Consider the following 22,440-nt stretch of genomic DNA (forward strand, 5'->3'; position numbering starts at 1 on the left):
TGCTATGAGCAGGGAGATTTCATCAATTTCATTGGGTTAGAGTGTATTTGTAAAATAATATTAAAATAGTTTTTAGATATTTGACCTTAGAAATATGTGACTACATTTCCTTCTTTGAATCTGCTTGTGTGCACTCAACCCATCTCCTCAACCTGGGCTTTTGATAAATCGAAAGTTCTTCTTGCTAATTCTGCATCCAGGCAACTGTTGTGCCTTTTTTCTCTTCTCATCTTTAAATCATATCCAATCTCTAGCTAATCATTTACTACTACCTCATGAGATTCTGTCAAGTCATCTCATTTCCTCCCCTTCTGCTTCCCAAGTTCCTCCCTCTTGAACCTGGTCTACAAGTCCAGTGGAAAAGATGAGAGTCATCAACAAACTTAAGTTTTCCTCCCATTTGTAAGTATTTGTGTGACCCTAAGTAAGCAACTTCACTCTTCTGAGCCTCAACTTTAATCTTTAAAATGAGTCTGGATCATATAATTTTTAAGGTCCTCTCCAGCATTCTTAAATTCCATTTTTAAATAAATTCATGCCAGACTGCGAGTGCCAGATAACCCTGACCTCCCAGGAGAAATTATATTTCAAAAGTGACCTCTTCTTGTTAGCCCAGATTAATTTATTCCTGAGGTCACTCAATCTTGTATATATTCATTCAACTGGTATTTGTAAAGTATCTTCTAAAGTCAGAGGATGCATGGGTCAGTAAACAATAATGTATCCCTGGCATCATGAAGCTTTTCATGTAATGAGAATATAGACAAGTACACAGGTAATTATAAACAAGTGTGATATTACTGTAGGGAAAGTACAGGAATTGATTAACCATGTTTAAAAGCTAGCAGTGTAGACTAGGTTTCATCTAGAGGGGTATTTAATTATAGTTATGAATAGAGCAACTTTTAGACCTCTTATTATATCATATCAATTTTTATTGAATTTCATCATTATACTCTAATTACAAAATAAAGATTATAACACATCTAATATTATATTCATACAAGGAAGGCACAGATATTGCAAAAACATTTTGAAATCTTTTATAAGTACTATTAAAGAGTTGTTGTACATTATTAATTCATGGGTCTGATATAATGAGCAGTGACACTAATATACATATACATCTTTGTCTTGACAAACTGTGCCCTTGTTTGAGTTACATTAATTATCTCTCAGCAGGAAGTTCTCAGTTGTACCTCTTACACTCTTCAGGAAAGTCATGACACTAGTGCCTCCAGTTCCTTTATTTTCTTGCTTGTTTGAAGGAATCACAATGTACTTAGCGACTATTTGCAGATGATAGTTTCTCAGGGAGACCATAGCTTTCACACACTCGTTATAATCTGCCCGCAGTTTGGGATCACCTTTTGAAAGAACAAATTCACGGACTGAGGGGCCTGACTCTAATGAGAGAAGAAATTCCTGGTGAGCTGGTGGCATATATTTTCTCATTTCCTGGAGGAATCTGGAAGCGGATTCTGAAGGAACAAGAAAGAGATTAGGTAGTAGGGAAGCCAAAGCATTCCCCAATCCAGGTGAGAAGGGCAGAGTGAGGTCAGAGTGGGTAGGAGATCACACATCACCATTGCAGCAAGAGGCAATGAGTTTACAACCATCCTATTAGAATGCTATTGGTCTTGCTATTAGTAATGATAATTATTGTAATATATACTTAATTCTGAAAACCACATGAGCTGAACTCATTCTTTCATTATAAAGTTTTGTGTGTGTGTGTCTTTTCTCACTTCCCTACTGTATCCTTCTAAAAAGCTGATGATATAGATAGGGTATATATAATCTACACTTGACAGATCATGACACTGAGTCCAAGAGATTTTAAGGGACAATTTTTAAATAAATGAATTAACTAAGAAAAAAAGCATATCTTCACCTATGCCAATGCTTTTCCCTTTGACTATTAAGTAGAAGTTTAGGAAAACAGAGAAAAGTACAAAGTTCTTACCGGAGCTTCTGCCTGCTCTAAACCCCTAGAAGGAATATAAGGAATATGATTCATTTCACCTTTGGTGCATCTTTAAAATTTGAGCTGCCGGGGCAGTAAACCGACCAAGAGCAGTGTCAAGCCTCCCCTTGTAACTGAGGTCTCCAACTCCTCAACTTCGGTCCATCCCATTTGCAGGTGACTTTGTCTTTCTGAATCTGAGCGTACGTTTTCGGAACATGTGCTATGACCACAGTCAATTAGGCCTTATAAACATGCCCAAATGTCAAGATTAAGAGGGTGATGAACTTGGGTTTTGGTTCTGGCTTCACTGCTTTCTAGCTGGTTAATAAGGAGCCCATCACTTATGCTCTAGAGAAACTTAGAAGTCCCTGCTTGATTGTCTGTGAAATGGGATGATGACAATACAGTCTTGGCTTACTAATTCTTCTAAAAGTATCAGATAAGCTCAGATGAGATGCTAATGAGAAGTTACTTTTTAGATATTAAAACACTACTGTATTAACATATGAGATGAATATTATTTGTCATTGCCCACTCACCTTCACCAGAACTCTGCCGGATGCCCAGCAGAACATCGAAGCACTGAAAGATGCTGCTTTGGGCTGCACTGCCCCCCGCAAACTCTTGTGGAGTGTTCCAGAAACCTTCATACTTCAGACCCTCTGGCAGTTGGGAGTTGCCTTTCCAGCTAGGCCAGGAAGGAAAAAAAAATCACTATTTGGATAATTGCCAAATTTTCAGGTATAAAATCTTATAATAGAGGATGAATGGAAAGTGACATGAGATCAACCCCATTATTCTTCTCCCACACCCCCCTTCCACTCATGTTCATGTTTAAGAATGATAAATAACATGGTTCTGAGCAAATTTGGCATAAGACCTTTGCCCTAGCAAAGATCATTCCATTTTTTTTTTTTTTCTGAATGACAACCTTTCCTATCCATACTCCAGTGCTTGCCTGGCCAAGTAATAACAGGGAGAACAGTCTATTCTTTCTCTACAACATGTATTTTGTGATAGGATTTATTTCCTAAACCCGTTGGATAGTGGGGACCATCAGTGGGAATTTGATGTGCTCTTTACATTAATCATTTAAGAGAAAACAAATTCAAGCATAAGATTACATACCCAGACAAGTATATGCGAAGAACATTGAAAAATGTGCTTGGGTCCACATAGTCTGTAAAAAAGATGAGGTGTGCTTAATTAAGCAGTTATCAGAACTTTCAGAGGAGATCAAGATACTGTAAACAACTGATAGTGGGTTTCAGTTTAGGCTGCAGGAAAGGCATTGTGTCAGTGGTTGCAGAAAAAGTCCCTGAGGACAAGCTCTCTCGCACTCACCTGACCTTTTCGAGGGGAGCCCCCTATCCACTGAACAGGGTCTGCCTAGGGCTACACACAGCTTGGGTCAAAGAACCTAGGCCTACCTAAGACTCGTCCTCAGGAGAACAATTAAACTGTCAACGTTTCTTTAAAGTTATTTTATATGTTTACTGATATAACATATAAACTACTTACATAAAGAAATAAACCTACACAAAATGAAAAGAAACAAGAGCCTCAGGAGCCCAATGGACACCATCCCTGGGTCTCCCTCCCCAAAGGTTACTAACTTTTCTGATTTAAAAGTGAATCTTCTTGCCAAGGACCCATCAGCAGTAACTCAAAGTCCAGTGATACACAATCACGTAGTTCTTAAGGCTGTCCAGTAGGGCACAATTTTTTTTTTTTTTGTAAATCCTCGTTTATGTACTTTTTTAGTTATTGCTGTTTTTTAGCTGTTAATTTTGTAATAGCTTTTGAGCTCAGTGGGTTTTCTATGTTGTTTCTTACTTAACTTGGGAAAAAGCAGAATTTGTAGGGAGTTCCTATAAAGCAGAAGCTAAGTATTTCAGAACTTAGAACGCCCTGAACCTTCCGCAAGTTTCTGCACTGTTTCAGAGGGAGGCAATGACATTATTTAGAGTTAAGCAGATCTGGCTTCACAGTTTACTACCTGTGTAACCTTGGGCCACTTATCTTATCTCTCCATTAGATTACCTCATCCATAAAATGCACATAATAAAACCTACCGCCGGAAAGTACAGTTATTTAGCAAGATAAAGCGAAAACACACCCATTAAGTGAGAGTGTTTTTCTTCCATCTTCTCAACAACTCTAGTCTCAGAAAATCAGAAGCACGTGACTGCGAGCTTTGAATGTTTTCGGGCATATAATATTTACCATTAATTTGTTCAAACTCTTTATGGGCTTGGCGCAGACAAGAAGCTATGTAGCACAGTGCTTTTTGCAAAGCATTCTGGTCCTCATTTTTAACTGCCTTGAATAAATCAGGAATTACCTTAAAAAAAAAAAAAGATGAACATGTAAGGTTTCCTAGCACTAAATACTGGCATAGAATAAAATTCTCCTAATTCTTAATCCCTAAATTAAATGTAAGATTTCCACTTCATTTTTGGGCTGAGTACCCTTTTATTGTTTGACTAATTTCCTTATATTTAATTAAGCTTGAATTTATTCTTATTTATTTATCATTTAGAGATAAGCCTATATAGTTTTATATAGTTTTATTTCTATTTCTAATAGTCAAAACCATTAGATTTATGTCACTCTGTGATCTAGCTTCAATGCCAAATTGCATTAAAAATGCATCTCTCCTATTATGGTTTCAAACTTAATTCTAAATATATGGGTCTTGGGGCGCCTGGGTGGCTCAGTCTGTTAAGCATCCAAATCTGGATTTCAGCTCAGTTCACGATCTCAGGATCATGAGATCTAGCCCTACGTCAGGCTCCATGCTGAGCGTGGAGCCTACTTAAAATTCTTTCTCTCCCTCTGCCCCTTCCCATTTGTGCTCTCTATCTAAAATAAATAAACAAATAAATAATTGGTTCTTACATTTTATATCTTAGGTGATACACAAAAATAAATAAAATATTTCTACCAGATGATCCCTTACATCCAATTAAATAATTGAATGCTGTATTTAGTCAAGATAAAGTTATTTCATGCATAATGTAGTTCAGTTACTAAGTGATTGCTCTGCTTATGCAAATGGAGATAAAAATTTGCTTGTAGGGATGGACATACTTTGATTGCAGAAGCAGCTGCTATCTCCACCAATAGTGAAACCAGGAAAAATCCTTTACTGCAGTCTCCACCAGGAAACCAGAACAGAATGTCCATGTTCCTAAGAAAACAAGTCAAGGAAGTCAAGAATTTAGCAAAAATACTGGTGCATTTATGTGCTTTGTAGTTTTCAAGTATTTTTATTCCATTTCAGTTTCAAAAAAATCTCGTGAGATAAGTGTGATAGGTTTTACTATCTATGTTACGTTGTTGGGAATTTGAGTGTAGGTCCATTGTCTAAGATCTAATAGTAGATTAAGTTGGGACCTGAAATTCCATTTTAGAATTTTGGACTAGAAATTCTAAGACCATTTCTGTTTCTATTCTCTCATTAATTTTTCACATGCATATATATTGCCGTATTTATGTATTTATACATATTTAATGCTTACAGAGACATTTTTGAGGCATAATTTTAAGTAATCTCTTTGCTTTAAATAAATATACTCATATATATTTTTATCTGTGAACCTGATTCAATTTTTCAGTGTTTTACCTGCTTTACAAAAAACCTGGGAAATGCAAATAACCGATTAGACCCTATTTTCTTTCTTTTTTTAAAAAGACTTATTTGAGGGGCGCCTGGGTGGCGCAGTCGTTAAGCGTCTGCCTTCGGCTCAGGGCGTGATCCCAGCGTTTCGGAATCGAGTCCCACATCGGGCTCCTCCGCTGGGAGCCTGCGTCTTCCTCTCCCACTCCCCTGCTGTGTTCCCTCTCTCACTGGCTGTCTCTCTGTCATATAAATAAATAAAATCTTAAAAAAAAAAAAAGACTTATTTGAGAAAGAGAGAGAGAGAAAGAGAGAGCACAAGCAGTGGTAGGGGCAGAGAGAGAGAGAAAATCTCAAGCAGACTCTTCCCTGAGTGTGGAGCCCTATGCAGTGCTCAGTCCCACGACCCATGAGATCGTGACCTGAGCTGAAGCCAAGAGTCAGACATGAAACCGTCTGAGCCACACAGGTGCCCCCCTATTTTCTTTTTCATTGAAGTTTTGCACTAGTGCAAACAAGGTCTCAGTATCTGTAGATCTATGAAATTCATGGTGGTTAAATTCATGGTCTCTGAAGCCAGTCCATCTCTGCAACTTAATTTGCTGCATGACATGTTTCTGCCTCAGTGTTCTCATCTGTAAAATGAGACTGATGATATCATCCTCCCATTTAAAAATCTTCCATACATTCCCATTGATTTTAAGGTACTATTTAAACCCCTAATCATAGCCAAAGTCCTACATAATCCTTTTGCTAAGTTTATTTCTTCATCCCTTTTCCACACTACTACGTCCATCAGTCACTACTTATCACCGACACTAACCTTCCTTCAGTTCTAATAATGCATCACAATTTTCATCACTTTGAGGCCCTCACTCTTGCTGTTTCCTCCACTATGAACACTCATCTTTTCCTTCTAGCTAATTCCTTCCTACTCACTCTTCGGAACTCAGCTTAAATAACTTGCTACAGGGTTTCCTTCTTCATCCCTTTTATGTAAAGTTCTCGGCACTTTATCTTCTTACTCTCCTCTTAATCATAAAGCAATTTGAATAATTTTCCTATATCTGCTTTCTTCACCAGGGCAGGATTATTCCTGGGGTATTTACCTTTGTTTCCCTAGCTCCTAGCATCCCTTTAGTATGTAGATTAAAAATGATAAGGATCGGGTCAAAAAGAACAGGTTTATGTATCTGGCCATTGTGGTCATTAAGTCAAAGACACACATATGTATGTGCATTTGCATTTATGCATATTAATTACATTTTTATATATGCAAGTGCTATTTTTGTATATATCTATAGCTACAATATCAAGCAGACACAGTCCTATCACAGTCATAGATTTAATTAAGGATTGGGATTGTTTGCTCTTTAAACAATTACTTGAGTTATTTTTTGCTTGAATTCAATTAATCTTTTAAAAAGTTCATTTGGAGGATATTTATAAACCTATACTCACTTTGAATAACAATTCTTATAATAAAATAAGAATCAAATACTTACTCATAAGTCATGGGCCTTGTGAAAGCAGCCATGAAGCAATGGACCAATTGGAAGAGAAAAAGAAAATCAATTTAAAAATCAAATGGCTTTGAGTTATTCTTATTCAGTTTAATACTACTGATCTATTAAAGGTAAGATATAGATAAAAAAGATATAGATTAAAAAAACCACACATACATATATTGTGTGTTTTTAAAAAATATTTATCAAGTAGGCATTGCAAACACTTAACTTAGGACTTCATAAGTAAAAAAATTTAAATATTCAAGGAACACACATGGTTAGTCAAAACTAGTTGTTACTAATAAACTTTTTTTAATTTTAATTCAATTGGCCAACATATATAGTACATCATTAGTTGCCAGATGTAGATTTCGATATTTCATCAGTTGCATATAACACCAGGTGCTCATTACATCAAGCGTCTTCCTCAATGTCCATCACCCAGTTACCCCATCCCCCCACACCCCTCCCCTCCAGCAACTCTCAGTTTCCTAGAGTCTCTCATAGTTCCTCTCATTCTCTGATAACTTCCCATTCTTTTCTAGATCAAATCCTTTCATTTACGTTCCCTGTCTACAATACTCCTCAGCAGATACACACCCGGAGCCCTGGGGCACCACAAGTCTCTGGTCCCTTTATTGTAATAGATCACATTGCTTAAAGGAGAGGAGGGGCCTAGATCCTCAGCAGGTGGCACCGAAGGCCCAGGCATTGCCATCTTTACTGCTGAAAATGTGTCTACTCTTTAACTCAACTGGATAGTTAAAAATCAAATTTGTAGAATCTCCAAAACATGTTAATTAAGGAAAGCCAGACAGAAAAAAGTACATACTCCATAACCTCATTAATATGAAATCCAACAGCAGAAAAAAATTAATTTTTAATATGACAAATCAAAATATGTTTACCTGGAGGTAGAGGAGAAAATCGAATGGAAAGAGCTACAGAGGTGATAGTCTGTATCTTGCTTAGGGCTCTCCATGCGTATAGAATAGTCAAAATCACCAAACACACCTTTCTCTTATACATTTGTAGCTGTATGCCAGCCAAAGAAATCATACCCCCAAAACAGAAGAAATCTGTGCTGCCAAAAATTAAACCAATGACTGACTAACCGCCCTATTGATGTAAATAGCATGCACCTCTTTAGTTCCTGTTATAATCTCAGTTCACATACCCATTGGGATCCTTTTTCTTCCAGTTTGCCAAGACACAGTCTGCATATACCAGAATAGGAGGCAGACCCAGCTTCTCAGAGAGTTCACAGTAAGGAACAGCAATATTCTTTGGCAGGACCTAATGAAAACACAAAATTTAATATTAACCTTTGAAGTGTCTTACGTTTTCTTCTGCTTCCTGCTACCTGTCCGCTACCTGTTCTCCCGCTACCTTTCCAACTGCGCTATTAGTGCCGAAACGTGAGCTGTTCTACATAGTGGCACTCTGAAACCAAACAACTGTAATTTTCTCTTCCTCATTTCCTGACTTAGTCCTGGTAATTATTAAATGTTTATGTTTTAGATGTAGGTTGATGTGGACATAATCTAGTCAGAGAGAGCAAAAACAGGTAGAGGGTACAAGGAACAAAGGATGCATCCTTGACTTTCTAATAACCTGGGAGTTACTTGCAGTCATTTACATATCCGTGCATCCACCCCATGAGTATATGTTCGGCAATTCAGCTAGGCGAGGAGCTCTTTATCTACAGGCAATACAAGGATAAAAGCAATTGTTTCCAAGAAATTCAGCCACTTGTAATTAAGACTTTGGGATATGATGCAAACTAGAAGTGTAAGTGGTTTGCTGCCCTTGGAGCACAGTGCTGGCAGAAACTCTCTCCTGGATGATTTTTTTAGAAAACTTCGCCATAGAGTGACATTGGCGCTCATCCTTGAAGACTGACGTGTCAGCAGGAGGAATCTCCTCCAGCCTTCTTTTCTATTTCCATGCAGAGTCTATCAATTGGAGTGACACTCTTGGCTCTTTCACTCACCCTTTCCCAGAGGAATGGTTGAGTGTGGGAGTGGGATTGCAGCTCAGCAAACTTTGTCTTCAACTCTTTTTTCCCTGAGTCTATTACTCAGAATTCTGCTCCGTGTCTGGCCACACTCTAAAAGGCTCCTACCCCCACGGGCAATTCTGATGGGTAAATGCTTTCCTAGCAGGCCCATTGTTGCCACACATGCAAGCCATGTTTTCCAATCACTCTATTAGTCATGACACTGAACCTTTATTCTTTATCTGCCTGACTTCCTCATTTAACTATCATTTGGTTTTTAACTAGATGCTCCCATGTCACAGTTAAGGTCACCCTTGTCATCAGCAGCCAGTGGTTGGAATATGTGTATCTAACCAGGCAAAGGACAGGGATGTGTAGCTCGTCTGGAGTAGTGGGCAGTGGGACTGCAGTGGTAGAGGGGGTATGACCATGTGGCCCACTCCACAGTTCCGCAAAAATCATGGGAGCTATAACCCAAGTGGCTTTGTATTAACTTAATACGCCTGGAGATGATGGTTTAACAAAGAGAACAAAATGTTAGAAGGAGAAACATTGGCTATCAAAATAACACCTGGATGTGTGCTTCCCCTTGCCAAGCTTGTGCCTCTGGAAATTGAAATATTTTGGTTTGCAGATGATTTGCATGTTTCGAAAGGAAATTTTTGCTCTTTCTGATTTAAAGAAAAGATCAAAGGGAAACAAAAGGAAAGTTGCTTAATTAAAAAGTTAATTTGAAATGACTTGGGAAAAAGAAAGGAAATGTTCAGACACATCTTAATCTATTAGAGACATGTAGTTACTAAGAAACTCAGATGTAGTTTCTAGTCCATTCTCTGTCTTATCTTGATGTATCTTATTTTTTAACCATTTATCTTTCTTTCCTACAATTTCCTCACTTAAATATATTTGTTGCTGGCTTCTAAAATCCTTTTTGGAAAAATGTGGTATACAAAAACTAGATAAATTAAAAATGTATTTTCATGTTTTCATTTACAATTCTGATCTCCACTGTCATAAATTTATTATCTTTTGATTAACCCATGTACATTCTGGTCTCCATATTTTTTGCTGGTCCTGTCTTTCTCTTTGCTACTCCTCTCCTCTTTGGATAAGCTCCACCAAATATTTCAAGAGGTAGTTCTGGTCCCACTTCTTCCTTGAAGCATTTCATTATTATACTAACTACTCTTTAGCTATTCTGGGCTCTCATGCTTCTGTACCTAGCACATGCTGCCCTTTGTTACTGATGATCTTTCTGTACAATGCCTATACATTTAGCTAGGCTCAGATTCTAGCAAGTCTGGTGAGGCTGTGTGCTTGGTTGTCAGGCTATCTTAAACCTTTGTGTCATCAAAAATCTAGACATGATAGTTTGATGATTATAAAGAAGTATAAGATGTTCCCACGATTATGCAGAGCAACTTTTCCCTTCTGTTTACATATCAGGGGATGACGCATCACATAGGCAGACAATATGTGTTGTTCTATATTTAAACAGGATGTGGGAAGACAAACAAGATAAATTTCTAATTACCTTTGTCAGAAAGGAAAAAAAAATTCCCTAAATGACAGAAGTTGCTTCTGGAATCTATTTTCTCTCTCTGTGGTTTAGAGAATCTGTATTACAGTCTGTATTGGTTTCATGTAATTAGGATTGCCAGATAAAATACAAGATGATATTATTTTAAATCTAAAGTTATCTACTGTTGATGAGAGTAGAATGAAACCCATAGGTTCTTCCATGTTGACAGGTGTAAGATAGCACTTTAACATTAAGAAAAGCCATAATATGTTTATATCTCCCAAAACTCATAAATAGAAAAAATGTTTCATATTCAAATATATTGATTATGGTGTCATTTACAATGGTAAAATATTAAAAACAAGTACAATATTTATGAGTAGAAGATTGAATAAATAAAGTTCAGGAACTCAATGAAAAACTATAAAGTGATTTCAGAAGATGACTAGAAGGATTGTGTAAGAGCTAAGAAATGCTTACGGTATAATTTCAGTGAAGACACAGAACATACATCTATATACACAGGAGGGAGAAAGTGTGTTACATAAGTAAGAGATTAAAAATCCAATAATGAAAGCAGTTGGCATGTTAAATCAGTGAATGATTATTTTCCTTTTTATTTTTTTCTGTTACCCAAGCATCACAAAAATCTAGTTATAATACTTTTAGAATGTTTTTTTTACATTACATTGGATGTAAATTGTCAAGTAGCATAAGAAATACCAAAAAATCTCCAAACCTTTCGAACGTCTCCGTCACCTTGATTCCACACATATGCCATGGTGATGTACCCCAGGGCCAGATGTGCAAGGCGCTGCGACTTGTGATCTTTGAGGGCATCAGTACTGTGAATTTTTAACTGAGAATAAAAGAGAGGTCGACTCAAATCAATATGGGTGACAGCACAGCTTGAAAGCCAAGTTAAAAATGTTGAGAAGCTATAACAGAGGAAGACGAATGTGATGCTCTTCCAAACCTGGTCAACTTTTTCACGCAGTTCATTTTTGTCAATTAGTTCAGGCAGATTTTTAGCAATGGAAATCCATTCATCATAAGGCGCAGGTAGCTCCTCCTTGAAGAAAAGAAATGGGACTTTTATTTAGTAGCAAAAGTTTTTATAAAATATTTCTGTTTCTGACTGATAGTCTATCTTTCCTCTAGATCTGTTCTGTGCAACGCAGTCCTGTCATACACTTACCTGTCCAGTAATAATACATATATCTTTTTTTGTTCTGTGTTTTATTATGTAGCATAACCAAATTTTTGGTTGCTACTATTTTCCCCAAATAATGGAATTTTTTTTTTTTTGGTTATATATCATGATTAGCCTTCTACTTGACAGAACTATCAACAGATGTAAAATTCAGTCAATAATACACTTCTAGTTCAGGGACGCTCGGGTGGCTCCGTCGGTTAAGTGTTTGCCTTGGGCTCAGGTCATGATCCCAGGGTTCTGGGCTCAAGTCCCACTCAGGCTCCTTGTTCAGCGAGAAGTCTGCTTTTCCCTCTGCCTACAGCTCCCCCTGCTTGTGCTCTGTCTCTCAAATAAATAGATAAATAAATAAAATCTTCAAACATATATATTTGTTAACACAGAGGGTCATTCAACTTCTGCTAGGTTAGAGAATGTATTTTGCATCTATGTGGAATTAGAAGATGCATTATTTTCTTTCGGAATAGAAAGCTGATTGATTATAAGAGGTGAAATGGACATTTTTGAGTTTATAATTTCAAGGAAAGATCTTAAATGAAGAAATTAAAGTAGCCCCTAATTTATCGTTCTTGTTTCAGGACATGATCTAGCTTCCTAAGCATCTTAAATAGCAACATTATTTTGTAAGTAGTTCAGGAAGGGGTTTTTTTGTGTGTGTTTTTTTGTTTTGTTTTTGTTTTGTTGTTTTCTTTCTTTTTTTTTTTTTTTTTTTTTTTTTTTTTTTTGCTTTGCTTTGGGGGTTTTACTTTACCCCTTGGAATCTGTTCTAGATGTCTCCGTAATTATCATAATTGTCTTAATTTTTAAGAGAACTTACTGTGGGAAAATGATACGACGTTTCACAGTTTCTGAAGAAGTTGTTTGTTCTTGTACCACTGATAAGTACATTTTCGAAACCATCTTATTCTAGCACTTTGGTGTGCTTGAATGGATGAGTAGCAAGTCCGACTATTATTGATTTGCAAATATAAGGTAAACTAGGTGCTTTTAGCAATAACATTAAATTAACTTAATAATTTGAAAAGAATAATTAGATTGAGAGGAAGAATTTGCTTTAGATTTGCCTGTATTATACAAGGTATTTATAGGATGTTATTTCTAAGTACAGTGAAATTGGATCTCTACTAAAATATATTAGCTGCATTTAAAGATACCCTCTAGGGGTGCCTGGGTGGTTCAGTCAGTTGAGCATCCAACCCTTGGTTTTGGCTCAGGTCATGATCTCAGTGTAGTGAGACTGAACCCTGCTTCAGGCTCTGCACTCAGCAAGGGGTCTGTTTGAGATTCTTCTCCCTCTGCCCCTTCCTCACTCATTCTCTCTCTCTCTCTCTCTAAAATAAAAGTCCTCTAGAATACAGACTCTGTTTGAGCTACAATAAATAGATATATATTTGTATACAGAATTGTCACAACATGTAACTGGTTCCTAGAAATCATATGGAATCTCATGAACCTTATTAAACCCAAGAGTGGGGTAGGGGGAAAGCAATGCCTTATGATATCTTCTTCTCTTAAGAGAAGCAGCCTATTATAATAATTTTAAGATCATGGACTCTGGAGCCAGACTAGTCAGGGTCACATTCCATTTTTGCCATTGCTAGCTGTGTGGGTTTGGGTAATTACCTAAATTCTTCACGGCTTTAATTTCTCTTCAGGAAAATTTAGAATACCTTTTAGGATGGGTGTGAAGATGGAGTAAGAATATTTGTAAATTGCTTAAAGATGCTATATAAATATTTGATAATTGAAATAGATAATAAGATGGTTTTCATGGCATTCTTTAGCATACAACTTAGAAAAATGAGTTTTAAAGGCAAACGTTTAATCTACCTGTCTTGCTATTTGTAGGCAAAGCTTGTTAGAAAAAAAAAAGAGGTAGTTCAGACTCATTTGAATCTTATGCTTAATAACAACAAGCAGTATTAATACAACACAAAGTTGCTTGATATACCATCTCAAAAACCTAATCAAAGCACAAACATATACTTCATACAATTTAAGGTATATCAGCCAAGAAAGGGGATTCCTTTGACTCATGGATAATTTATTACTTTGTTTTTTTCCAAAATGCCCTCCAAAAATGCAATTGTGTTAAACTAAAATACTTCTATAGTTTCCTGATCTCATCACTTTCCTTATCTGCATAAGGTAACTAAAAAGTGCATTTAATACTAAATTTCTAGGTAGAAAATTTTAAGTTAAGGATGAACCATTTATTAAAACTCTGCCTCTGTGTTGACACTACTTTATCCATTTGTTTAGTAAAAATTACTGAACCACATCTGTTCAATAACAGTAAACTTGTCCAGGTAAGCAATGATAATAAAACATTTTTGCCCATATCTCAGTGCCCTGTCTTACCAGTGGATTTGGCAGAGCGAAGCCCACCTCTTCATCTATCTGGTATTTTTCAAAAATTTCCTGAGAACTTTCCATAAGAGGTGTTCCATTATGTGCCATCCTTGCAGTCTCCTCCTTTGGCCCTCCTCAGTTTGATGGGGTTTCAGAGCATCTATTTATTAGAAAGGCTGCCATAGCCAATGACCACAAACTTCTCACGTAGGCAATAAGAAATGACTTCCACTTCTGGAATAGTTTCATTTTCTTTCTTTGTAATTTAATAAACAATAAAACCACAAAAGCATCACTATTCATCACATGAAAGTTTATGTTCCTATGAAGTGTTTTTCCCTGGAACATCATTTGTTTGCTGCCATCAGGGAAGTCAGAAAGAAACTGAAGTAACAAAAACCATGACATAGGTAACCAGAAAAAAAAACATTTTTTATGGGACCTTTTAAATCTTTGAAATAATATAATGAATTTGACCTAGGCTGAAGTCCTAAACTTAGTCAGCACTGTCATTGGCTTTCCTTTAAGTCTCCAGGGTTCTTTGAACATATTAGTGTCTTATTTTGGCAGCTATGAAATGCAACCTGTGGTATATTGAACTATTAGTCAATCCCTCTGAACTAGAAAAAATTGAAGCAAAGGAGAAATTAAGATAGTACTCCTTTTCACCCCCATTTTCTTACCTGATCTTTTATCTGTGTTCACAATGATACAGTTCTTTCTTCTTTGTATTCCATATAAATCCTTTTTAGGAAGACTTTTCTGCATCTCTACTATATTTGACTGCTAAGGACTGATGATGAGGCAACAGTCCTTCACATTTGGAGAGCTTGTAATGTGTTAAAAGTGTAAATAAAAGATAAAAGACCTTGAAAATATTTCTTTCAAAATGCAAATTAAAATTGCATTTGGTAAAGGTTTTTGTGGGTGAATATGGTTCTGTGGTCACTAACAGGCATTGTTCAAAGCTGATGCAAAAGCAGAAACCATATCGTTCTTTTTGATGATCAAAAGGAGAAAAGAGGTCAGGAGTTAATGTTCAGTACATTATAAGAATGCAGTACTTGAAATAACTTTCAGTGGTGCATGACTTTGCATTTTAGAATAGTTATCACACTATTCTTTCCTATTACGTCATGGGTTGTTTTTCTTTTTTAATAAGTAGTTTTATAAGAATACGGTCTCCTTATAATAAAAGTAAGAGAAATTGAAACTAAAATTAACAGCAAAGAGAACACTTGGCTAAGCTTCTTCAAAATGAATGATTCATAAGGCTGATATTTCTGAAACCAGGACCAAGGCAAAAGAAACAAACTAAAAAAAGTATCATATTGGATAATCATTTCAATATGAAAGCCAAAAATTCCAAAAAGCTTTTAAGAATCAGTGAATGTGTTATTCCTATGGTTTTTCGCTCATTGTTCCTGAGTTTTTCCTGGGTAAGTCAAAACAGATACATGTAATGAAGTTTCAGAAATTCTGTCTTGGAAAAGTTTCTGAAGACTGATTTTTTTAAGAAGTCTGACTTATTAAAAACTTTTCTAGACTACGCTTATCCAACTACTTCATTAACTCTGTCCTACTTTTGGGGTGGTTGGGTGGTTCAGTCTGTTAAGGATCCAACTCCTTTTTTTTTTTTTAAGATTTTATTTATTTATTTGACAGAGAGAGAGAGAGAGAGAAAGAGAGCTACCGAGAGAGGGAACACAAGCAGGGAAGTGGGAGAAGAAGAAGCAGGCTCCTAGTGGAGAAGCCGGATGTGGGGCTCGATCCCAGAATGCCGGGATCACGCCCTGAGCCGAAGGCAGACGCTCAAGGACTGCACCACCTAGGCGCCCCAGGATCCAACTCTTGACTTTGGCTCAGTTAATGATCTCAGGGTCATGATCTCATGGTCATGATATTGCGCTCCACTTCAGGCCCTGCACTCAGTCCTCTTCCTCTACCTCTTCCCCTTCTCGTGCATGCTCGCACATCCTCTCTCTAAAATAAATGAATGAATAAATAAATAAACAAATAAGTAAATCTTTAAAAAAATCCATCCTACCTTTGACTGCAGAAACAATAATATTTTAGTATCCTACTTTATTCTCTACCCATTTATCTCTACCTACACACTTTTACCCTTTTCACATTTCAGAAACTACATTCTCAATTGATCCTTAGTCCTCATTTATCTTGATTTTTCCTCAGCAATAACCATATCCCATTGAAAATCCCTTTTCACATGGTGTCAGAAAAACATTTAAAAAAAAATTCTTTTGACTTATGACCCTGAGGTCAGGACCTGAGTGGCGATCAAGAGTCAGACATTTAATGGACTGAGCCACCCAGGTACGCCTTCAGAAAAACATCTTAATCTTACTATCATCTGTAGATTCTTTTTCTTTTTACCTGTGGCCAGGTCATTGTGAACGAAAGCTCCTGAAAGTCAAAACTCAGCATTTTGCCCTCGAGCCTCCCAGCTCTGACAGATGTGAATCTGTCTGCCTTGTACACATCACCTGTTTTGATGGCTCGGTCTCTTCTCTATAATGCTTGTCTTGTCTGATTTATCTCCACAGCTATAAACTTCATTTCCAGGTGTCTGGTGAACATCTCCATCTGGAATTCCTGTTACCTTGTTTCATAGGGCACAATACCAGAACTATTGTGAATAGACCCACAAAAGGACTTTTATCCAGGACCATGACAGACACAAATTTTTTCCCCAATGACATGCAATCATATATGATAATCCAAGTTTCTCTTTGCCATTATGTTATGCTAATTGATGTAAAGAGTAGCTTTGTTTTAAATAAAAATTTTTCAGTTAAAAAAGTGATCAAGAGCATACAAGAAGAATGAAGAAAATCATTGAAATATCAATATCCACTGATAGTCACCATTGTTTTGGTGATTGTTTTCCACTGTTTTTTGTTTACATTAATAATATCAAAAATTTTCTGAACACTTATTTGTGTCAGGAATTTTAAAGTTTTGTTTTTAATAACTAATGTAACATTCATTATTATCTTATGAGGAAATCCTCATGATAACCCTAAGAAGAAATTAAGGTAGTTCAGGATTTTCTGTGCCTCTAGTTGCCTGAACAAAACAAAACTAAATACTGCCTTGAAAGAAGTACCCCTAAGTATTTCTGTCACTTTTATAGACATCTGACAGCTATTAACTAAATAATCAGGCACACCATGTGATATCATGGAAACAACAATCTATAGAATAGACCCACGGGGAATTAGATAAAAGAACAGGGAAACACAGACTTTAAAAGTAATTTGTTTAATATATTCAAAAAATAAAAGACAAGATTGGGGAATTTTGCAGAAAATGTGAAAACCAAATGAATATTCTGGAATTAGCATCATTGATAAGAGAATTAAGGAATTTGCAGCTATAGCAGAAGAAAATACAGATTGAAGCCTGAAGAGGGGGGAAAAAGATAGAAAAGAAAGAGAGAAAGAGAGTAAAGCACACAGAGAGAGGGTAAAGTGAGGAAATACAGCACAGATGCAATCTGAGTCTCAAAGGAAGAAAAGATAGAAAGTAGAAAGAAGCAATAAGGCTGAGAAAATTTTAAACATGGTAAAAGATTCTAAGTCACAAATAGACAAAACACTATTTAAAAGGGCTAAATGAAATGAAACCTACAGACATAATAGGAAAATAGCAAAAAAAAAAAAAAGATAAAAGTCTTTAAATTTTCCTTTATCTTTCTTTCAAAATTTTATTTGTTTATTTGAGTGGAGAGCATGATCTGGAAGGAGGGTCAGAGGGAAAGGGAGGAACAGACTCCCCACTGGGCAAGGAACCAGATGTGGGACTCCATCCCAGGACTCTGAGATCATGACCTGAGCTGAAGACAGATGCTTAACTGACTAAGCCACCCAGGCATCCCAAAAATCTTTAAATTTTAAAATTAGAAAAGATATAACAAGTTACCTACAAAGGAACTAAACAGCCTGGCAATTAAATTCTCAAGGAAACAATTGAGACCTGAAGACAATGGAATAATACCTCAAAAGAGCTGAGAAAAAAATTCAAATCATAATTATATATGCACAGAAAATAATACTCAATAATATAAATAAAATAAAAATATTTTCAGTTAACCAAACAAAAGATTAGAATCTATTACCAGCTAGCCCACAATCAAGGAAAAATTAAGGTTTTCTGTTTGTGTGTTTATTTTTGTAGAGGAAAACTAATTTCAGAAATAACAAGAAATGAAAAATAATTATTTAGATGATTGAATTAAAAATATATATCAACAACAGCATAAATATGAAGAGGAATAGAAATGTCATTAAATTTCTTGCATTTTCTGGTAAGAACTAATTTGTAAGCGTTTTGAAAACTTACATGCATTTGTTTTAATCTCTAGGGCTACTAACAACAGATAAATAATGTAACAATGAAAAGCAACAAGCCAATAGGTGGGAAAAGCTTATTAATAAATAAATCTTAATCAATACAACAGACAACATTAAACAACAACAACAAAAAAGATGCTAGGTGTGCCTGCGTGGCTCAGTCAGTTAAGCAATCTGACTCTTGATTTCTGCTCAGCTCATGATCTCAGGGTCATGAGATCAAGCCCCATATTGGGATCCATGCTCAATGCAGAGTCTGCTTGGTATTCTTTCCCTCTTTCTCTCCCTCCCCTTCTGAGCCTCCCCCATCTCACTCTCTCTCTCTCTCTCAAAATAATGAATTAATTAATTAAATTTAAAAAACAAATAGTTTAACGGTGGATTTAAATCATATATATCAGTAATAACATTATATGTTAATGAACTAAATCGTTCAATTTAAAATTACAAAGATAATCAGACTGGACTTTTGAAAGCATCAAATTTATATGCTGTTTGAAATATAAAAATTGGAAATACAAAGATGCATAAAGGCTAATAAATAAAATAACAAAAATAGAAATTAGCAAATAATAAAAATATCTGTCATAGCTACATAAATATTAAGTAGTGTAGACTTTGAGGCAAACAGTATTAGAGATTGTATCCGTCAGAGTTCTCCAGAGAAACAGGTCCAATAAAGAGATATTTTAGATAAGTAGAGTTGGATGATAGATAGATGATGATAATGATGATAGGTAGATAGATGATAGATAAATAGTAACATAGAAATATAGGTAGATAAAGAGATACATATAAAGAAATGGACTTTAATGATTATGGGGGCTAAGAAGTCTGAAATCTGGAGGACAAGCCAGCAAACTGGAAACTCTGACAGGACCTAACGTTTCAGTTCACAGGCAGAATTTCTTCTTTTTTAGAGAAACTTAGGTTTTTGCTCTTATATCCTTTCAACTTATTAGATGAGGCCCACCCAAGTTGTTATACTTAATCTCTATTACTTAAAGCCAACTAATTATATATATTAACTACTTCTACAAAATACCTTCACAACAACTTATATTAGTGTTTCATTGCATAAGTGGGTACTATAGCAAAGCCAGGTTGACAAAAAATAGACTATCACAGAGATAAAAGGGGAGTACTTTATAACACAAAATGTTTAATTTACCAGGAAGATATAACAGTATTAAATTTTCTATACATTAAACAACATAACCTAAAACCATGTAAAGCAAAAACTGTTGGAGATGGAACACAAAAGACAGAGAGATAAACTAATAATTAGACTGTAAATTTTTATTTTTATTTAAAATCTCACTAATAGAATAGCTAGTCAGAAATCATTAAATATATAAGCAATTTTAAAAACAGGATTAATGAACTTATCTAATTAATATGTATAAATGTAAAATTCATCAATTTCAAAATACATATTATTTTCAAGTACAATGGAATATTTACAAAAATTGACCATATACGTATATGCAGGTGCATAATAAAATCTCAAAACATTTCGGGGCACCTGGGTGGCACAGCGGTTAAGCGTCTGCCTTCAGCTCAGGGCGTGATCCCAGTGTTGTGGGATCGAGCCCCACATCAGGCTCCTCTGCTGTGAGCCTGCTTCTTCCTCTCCCACTCCCCCTGCTTGTGTTCCCTCTCTTGCTGGCTGTCTCTATCTCTGTCAAATAAATAAATAAAATCTTTAAAAAAAATTTCATAAGATTAAATCTTACAGAACATATTTTTTAACCCAGGTTAAATAAATAAATAACAAAAAGTTAACTGGAAAATCTCTGTATGTTTGAAAATGAAGATATAAGTTTATATAATTCATAGGTTAAAAAACCCATCAAAATGTAAAGAAGAAACTATTCTGACTTGAATAATGGTAAAAAAAAAAACATAAAATTTCTGGGATGCAGCTAAAGGTATATTGAGAGGGAAATGTATAATCTACAATGCATAAATTATTTAAAAAAAAAGACTATGCATCTATCTCATGATTTTGGAAAAACAATGCATTAATCTCAAAAAATGTAAAAGAAGTAATATGAAAGGAAGTAAATAAGTGAAGACATTAATGAAGTAGAAAAATATATACATATATTTGAAAAAAAATGTGACCCCCTGATAAGAATAATAAAGAAAAAATAAAGGAGAAAATATCTAATGTCAGGAATGAAAAAAGGAACCTCACTACAATGGACAAGCAATTAAAATGTATTAATATTCAAGTGAGACTATGAGACACTTTTTTTGTTGTTGCAAATTTTAACTAAAAAGAAGTGCAAATTATATGGAGTAAATATGTTTTTTGTTATGAAATTTTTGAAAGCATGCCATGTAAATCAAATAGTCATCAATATTTTAATTATGAAATGCTTAAATAAGTTTTTTTAAACAATTTACAAATGCTAACCCATATCATCCTTGCGATCATCCTAAATATGCTATTATTCTAAATTTCCTGATGAGAAATATAAGAAATGCAGGATTTAAGTAAATTGTCCAAGTTCACAAAGTAAGTGTGGAAAGACAAGATTTGAGTTTCAGCAGTCTGGTTCCAGAGCCCATGATTTAAAACCATTTTGCTGTGGAACCTCTCTTAAGCTATTATTCTGAATTTCCTGATGAGAAGTATAAATGCAGGAGTTAAGTAATTGTCCAAGTTCACAAAGTAAGTGTGGAAAGACAAGATTTGAGTTCAAGCAGTCTGGTGCCACAGTCCATGATTTTAAAACTATTATGCTATGGAGCCTCTCTTAAGAGATTACAAAGCATTGGTTTTGTTTGATTGTTTGTTTGTTTTCTTTCACTGTTGGGTTTAACAAGTTACATGAGTTTCCAGGAGAGGATTTCTACAAACTAGTTACATGTCGTGACAATTCTGTGAAATTTATGCCAGTATATCTCTATTTGTTTATAGTTCAAACACACCACACTCAAAAAGCACTTTTAAATGCTGCAAATACATTTTTAGTCAGAGATCCTAACTTAACTGTACTTAGAAATCTCCAGATATTAAATAATAAAAGGAAAAGTGAAGAACAATATGCAATAAGAATAAAACAGGGAAAGGGAAAAAGAAACCAAGCACAGATGGTTGGTATAGAAGTAGTTAATGTCCATAATAAACAGCAGAATTTATACAGCTACATAAAAAATTAGTGAATTAGAATTCTTATCAATTTAGTTGAACATTATCCTCTGCTTTGAGCTTCAACCAAAATTCTGAGACAATAGGAAATTATTATTTAATTTCCTTTTAAATAAATTCATAAAAACATGTGGAAGTATTTGAGTTCATTACTTGATTCTAATGCCAAGGGGAATGCCAGGTTGCCAAGCCAACCATCTAAATATTCTACCAAATAGATCTGTAATATTTTGGATAGGAGCCAAGAATATAAAGTATTGTCAGATGCAAATATACAAAGACAAGGTTCAGGAACATGTTCGTGATGAAATCTCTCTTTATTTATCACTGTATCTTTCACCTAATATTTGGTTGTTTTTTGTTTGGTTTCTTTTTTACATTTTAAATATTTTTATCATGAAATGTGGTTAGTAAAGACAAGTGAACATACGAAAACTTACATTTGAGTTAGAAAGGCTAATACTAAAACAAACCTATAGAAACAGAACATCACCAAATACCCACACTGGATGCTCTTTCTCAATCACATTTCCTTAGACCCCCATTCCTATTTCAGAGAAACAGTATCCTGAATGCAAATGTGATGTTTTTTCCTATTACATTTTTTATGTGAATGTAGTTGACATGTTACACTAGTTTTAAGTGTCAAGACAGTGATTCAACAAGTTTATACATTATGTTATGCTTGCCACAAGTGTAGCTACCATCTGTCTGTTACATTG

General features: G+C 35.3%; 1 protein-coding gene across 1 annotated transcript; it reads right to left on the minus strand.

Annotated features, from left to right (window-relative positions):
* Nucleotides 1–927: 927 nt before the first annotated feature.
* On the minus strand, nt 928–14,654 carry IDO1 (indoleamine 2,3-dioxygenase 1). The gene is made up of 10 exons (XM_008706343.2): nt 14,195–14,654; nt 11,597–11,692; nt 11,360–11,479; nt 8,277–8,395; nt 7,097–7,111; nt 5,063–5,162; nt 4,196–4,313; nt 3,098–3,149; nt 2,509–2,657; nt 928–1,481 (listed from the first exon to the last, which is right to left on the minus strand). The coding sequence occupies exons 1-10, from the start codon at nt 14,291–14,293 to the stop codon at nt 1,165–1,167; spliced, it is 1,185 nt and encodes a 394-aa protein (XP_008704565.2). The 5' UTR covers nt 14,294–14,654; the 3' UTR covers nt 928–1,164.
* Nucleotides 14,655–22,440: the final 7,786 nt, after the last annotated feature.

Source organism: Ursus maritimus, unplaced genomic scaffold, assembly GCF_017311325.1.
Source record: "Ursus maritimus isolate PB19 unplaced genomic scaffold, ASM1731132v1 scaffold_28, whole genome shotgun sequence".
Taxonomy (NCBI): Eukaryota; Metazoa; Chordata; class Mammalia; order Carnivora; family Ursidae; genus Ursus; species Ursus maritimus.

Coding starts and splice junctions, on each gene's coding strand:
- IDO1 (XM_008706343.2), bottom strand. CDS start 14,293: ATGGCACATAATGGAACACCTCTTATGGAAAGTTCTCAGGAAATTTTT. Junction 11,693..14,194: donor TCGCTCTGCCAAATCCACTG/GTAAGACAGGGC, acceptor CTTTTCTTCAAG/GAGGAGCTACCTGCGCCTTA. Junction 1,482..2,508: donor CCGGCAGAGTTCTGGTGAAG/GTGAGTGGGCAA, acceptor TTGTTCCTTCAG/AATCCGCTTCCAGATTCCTC.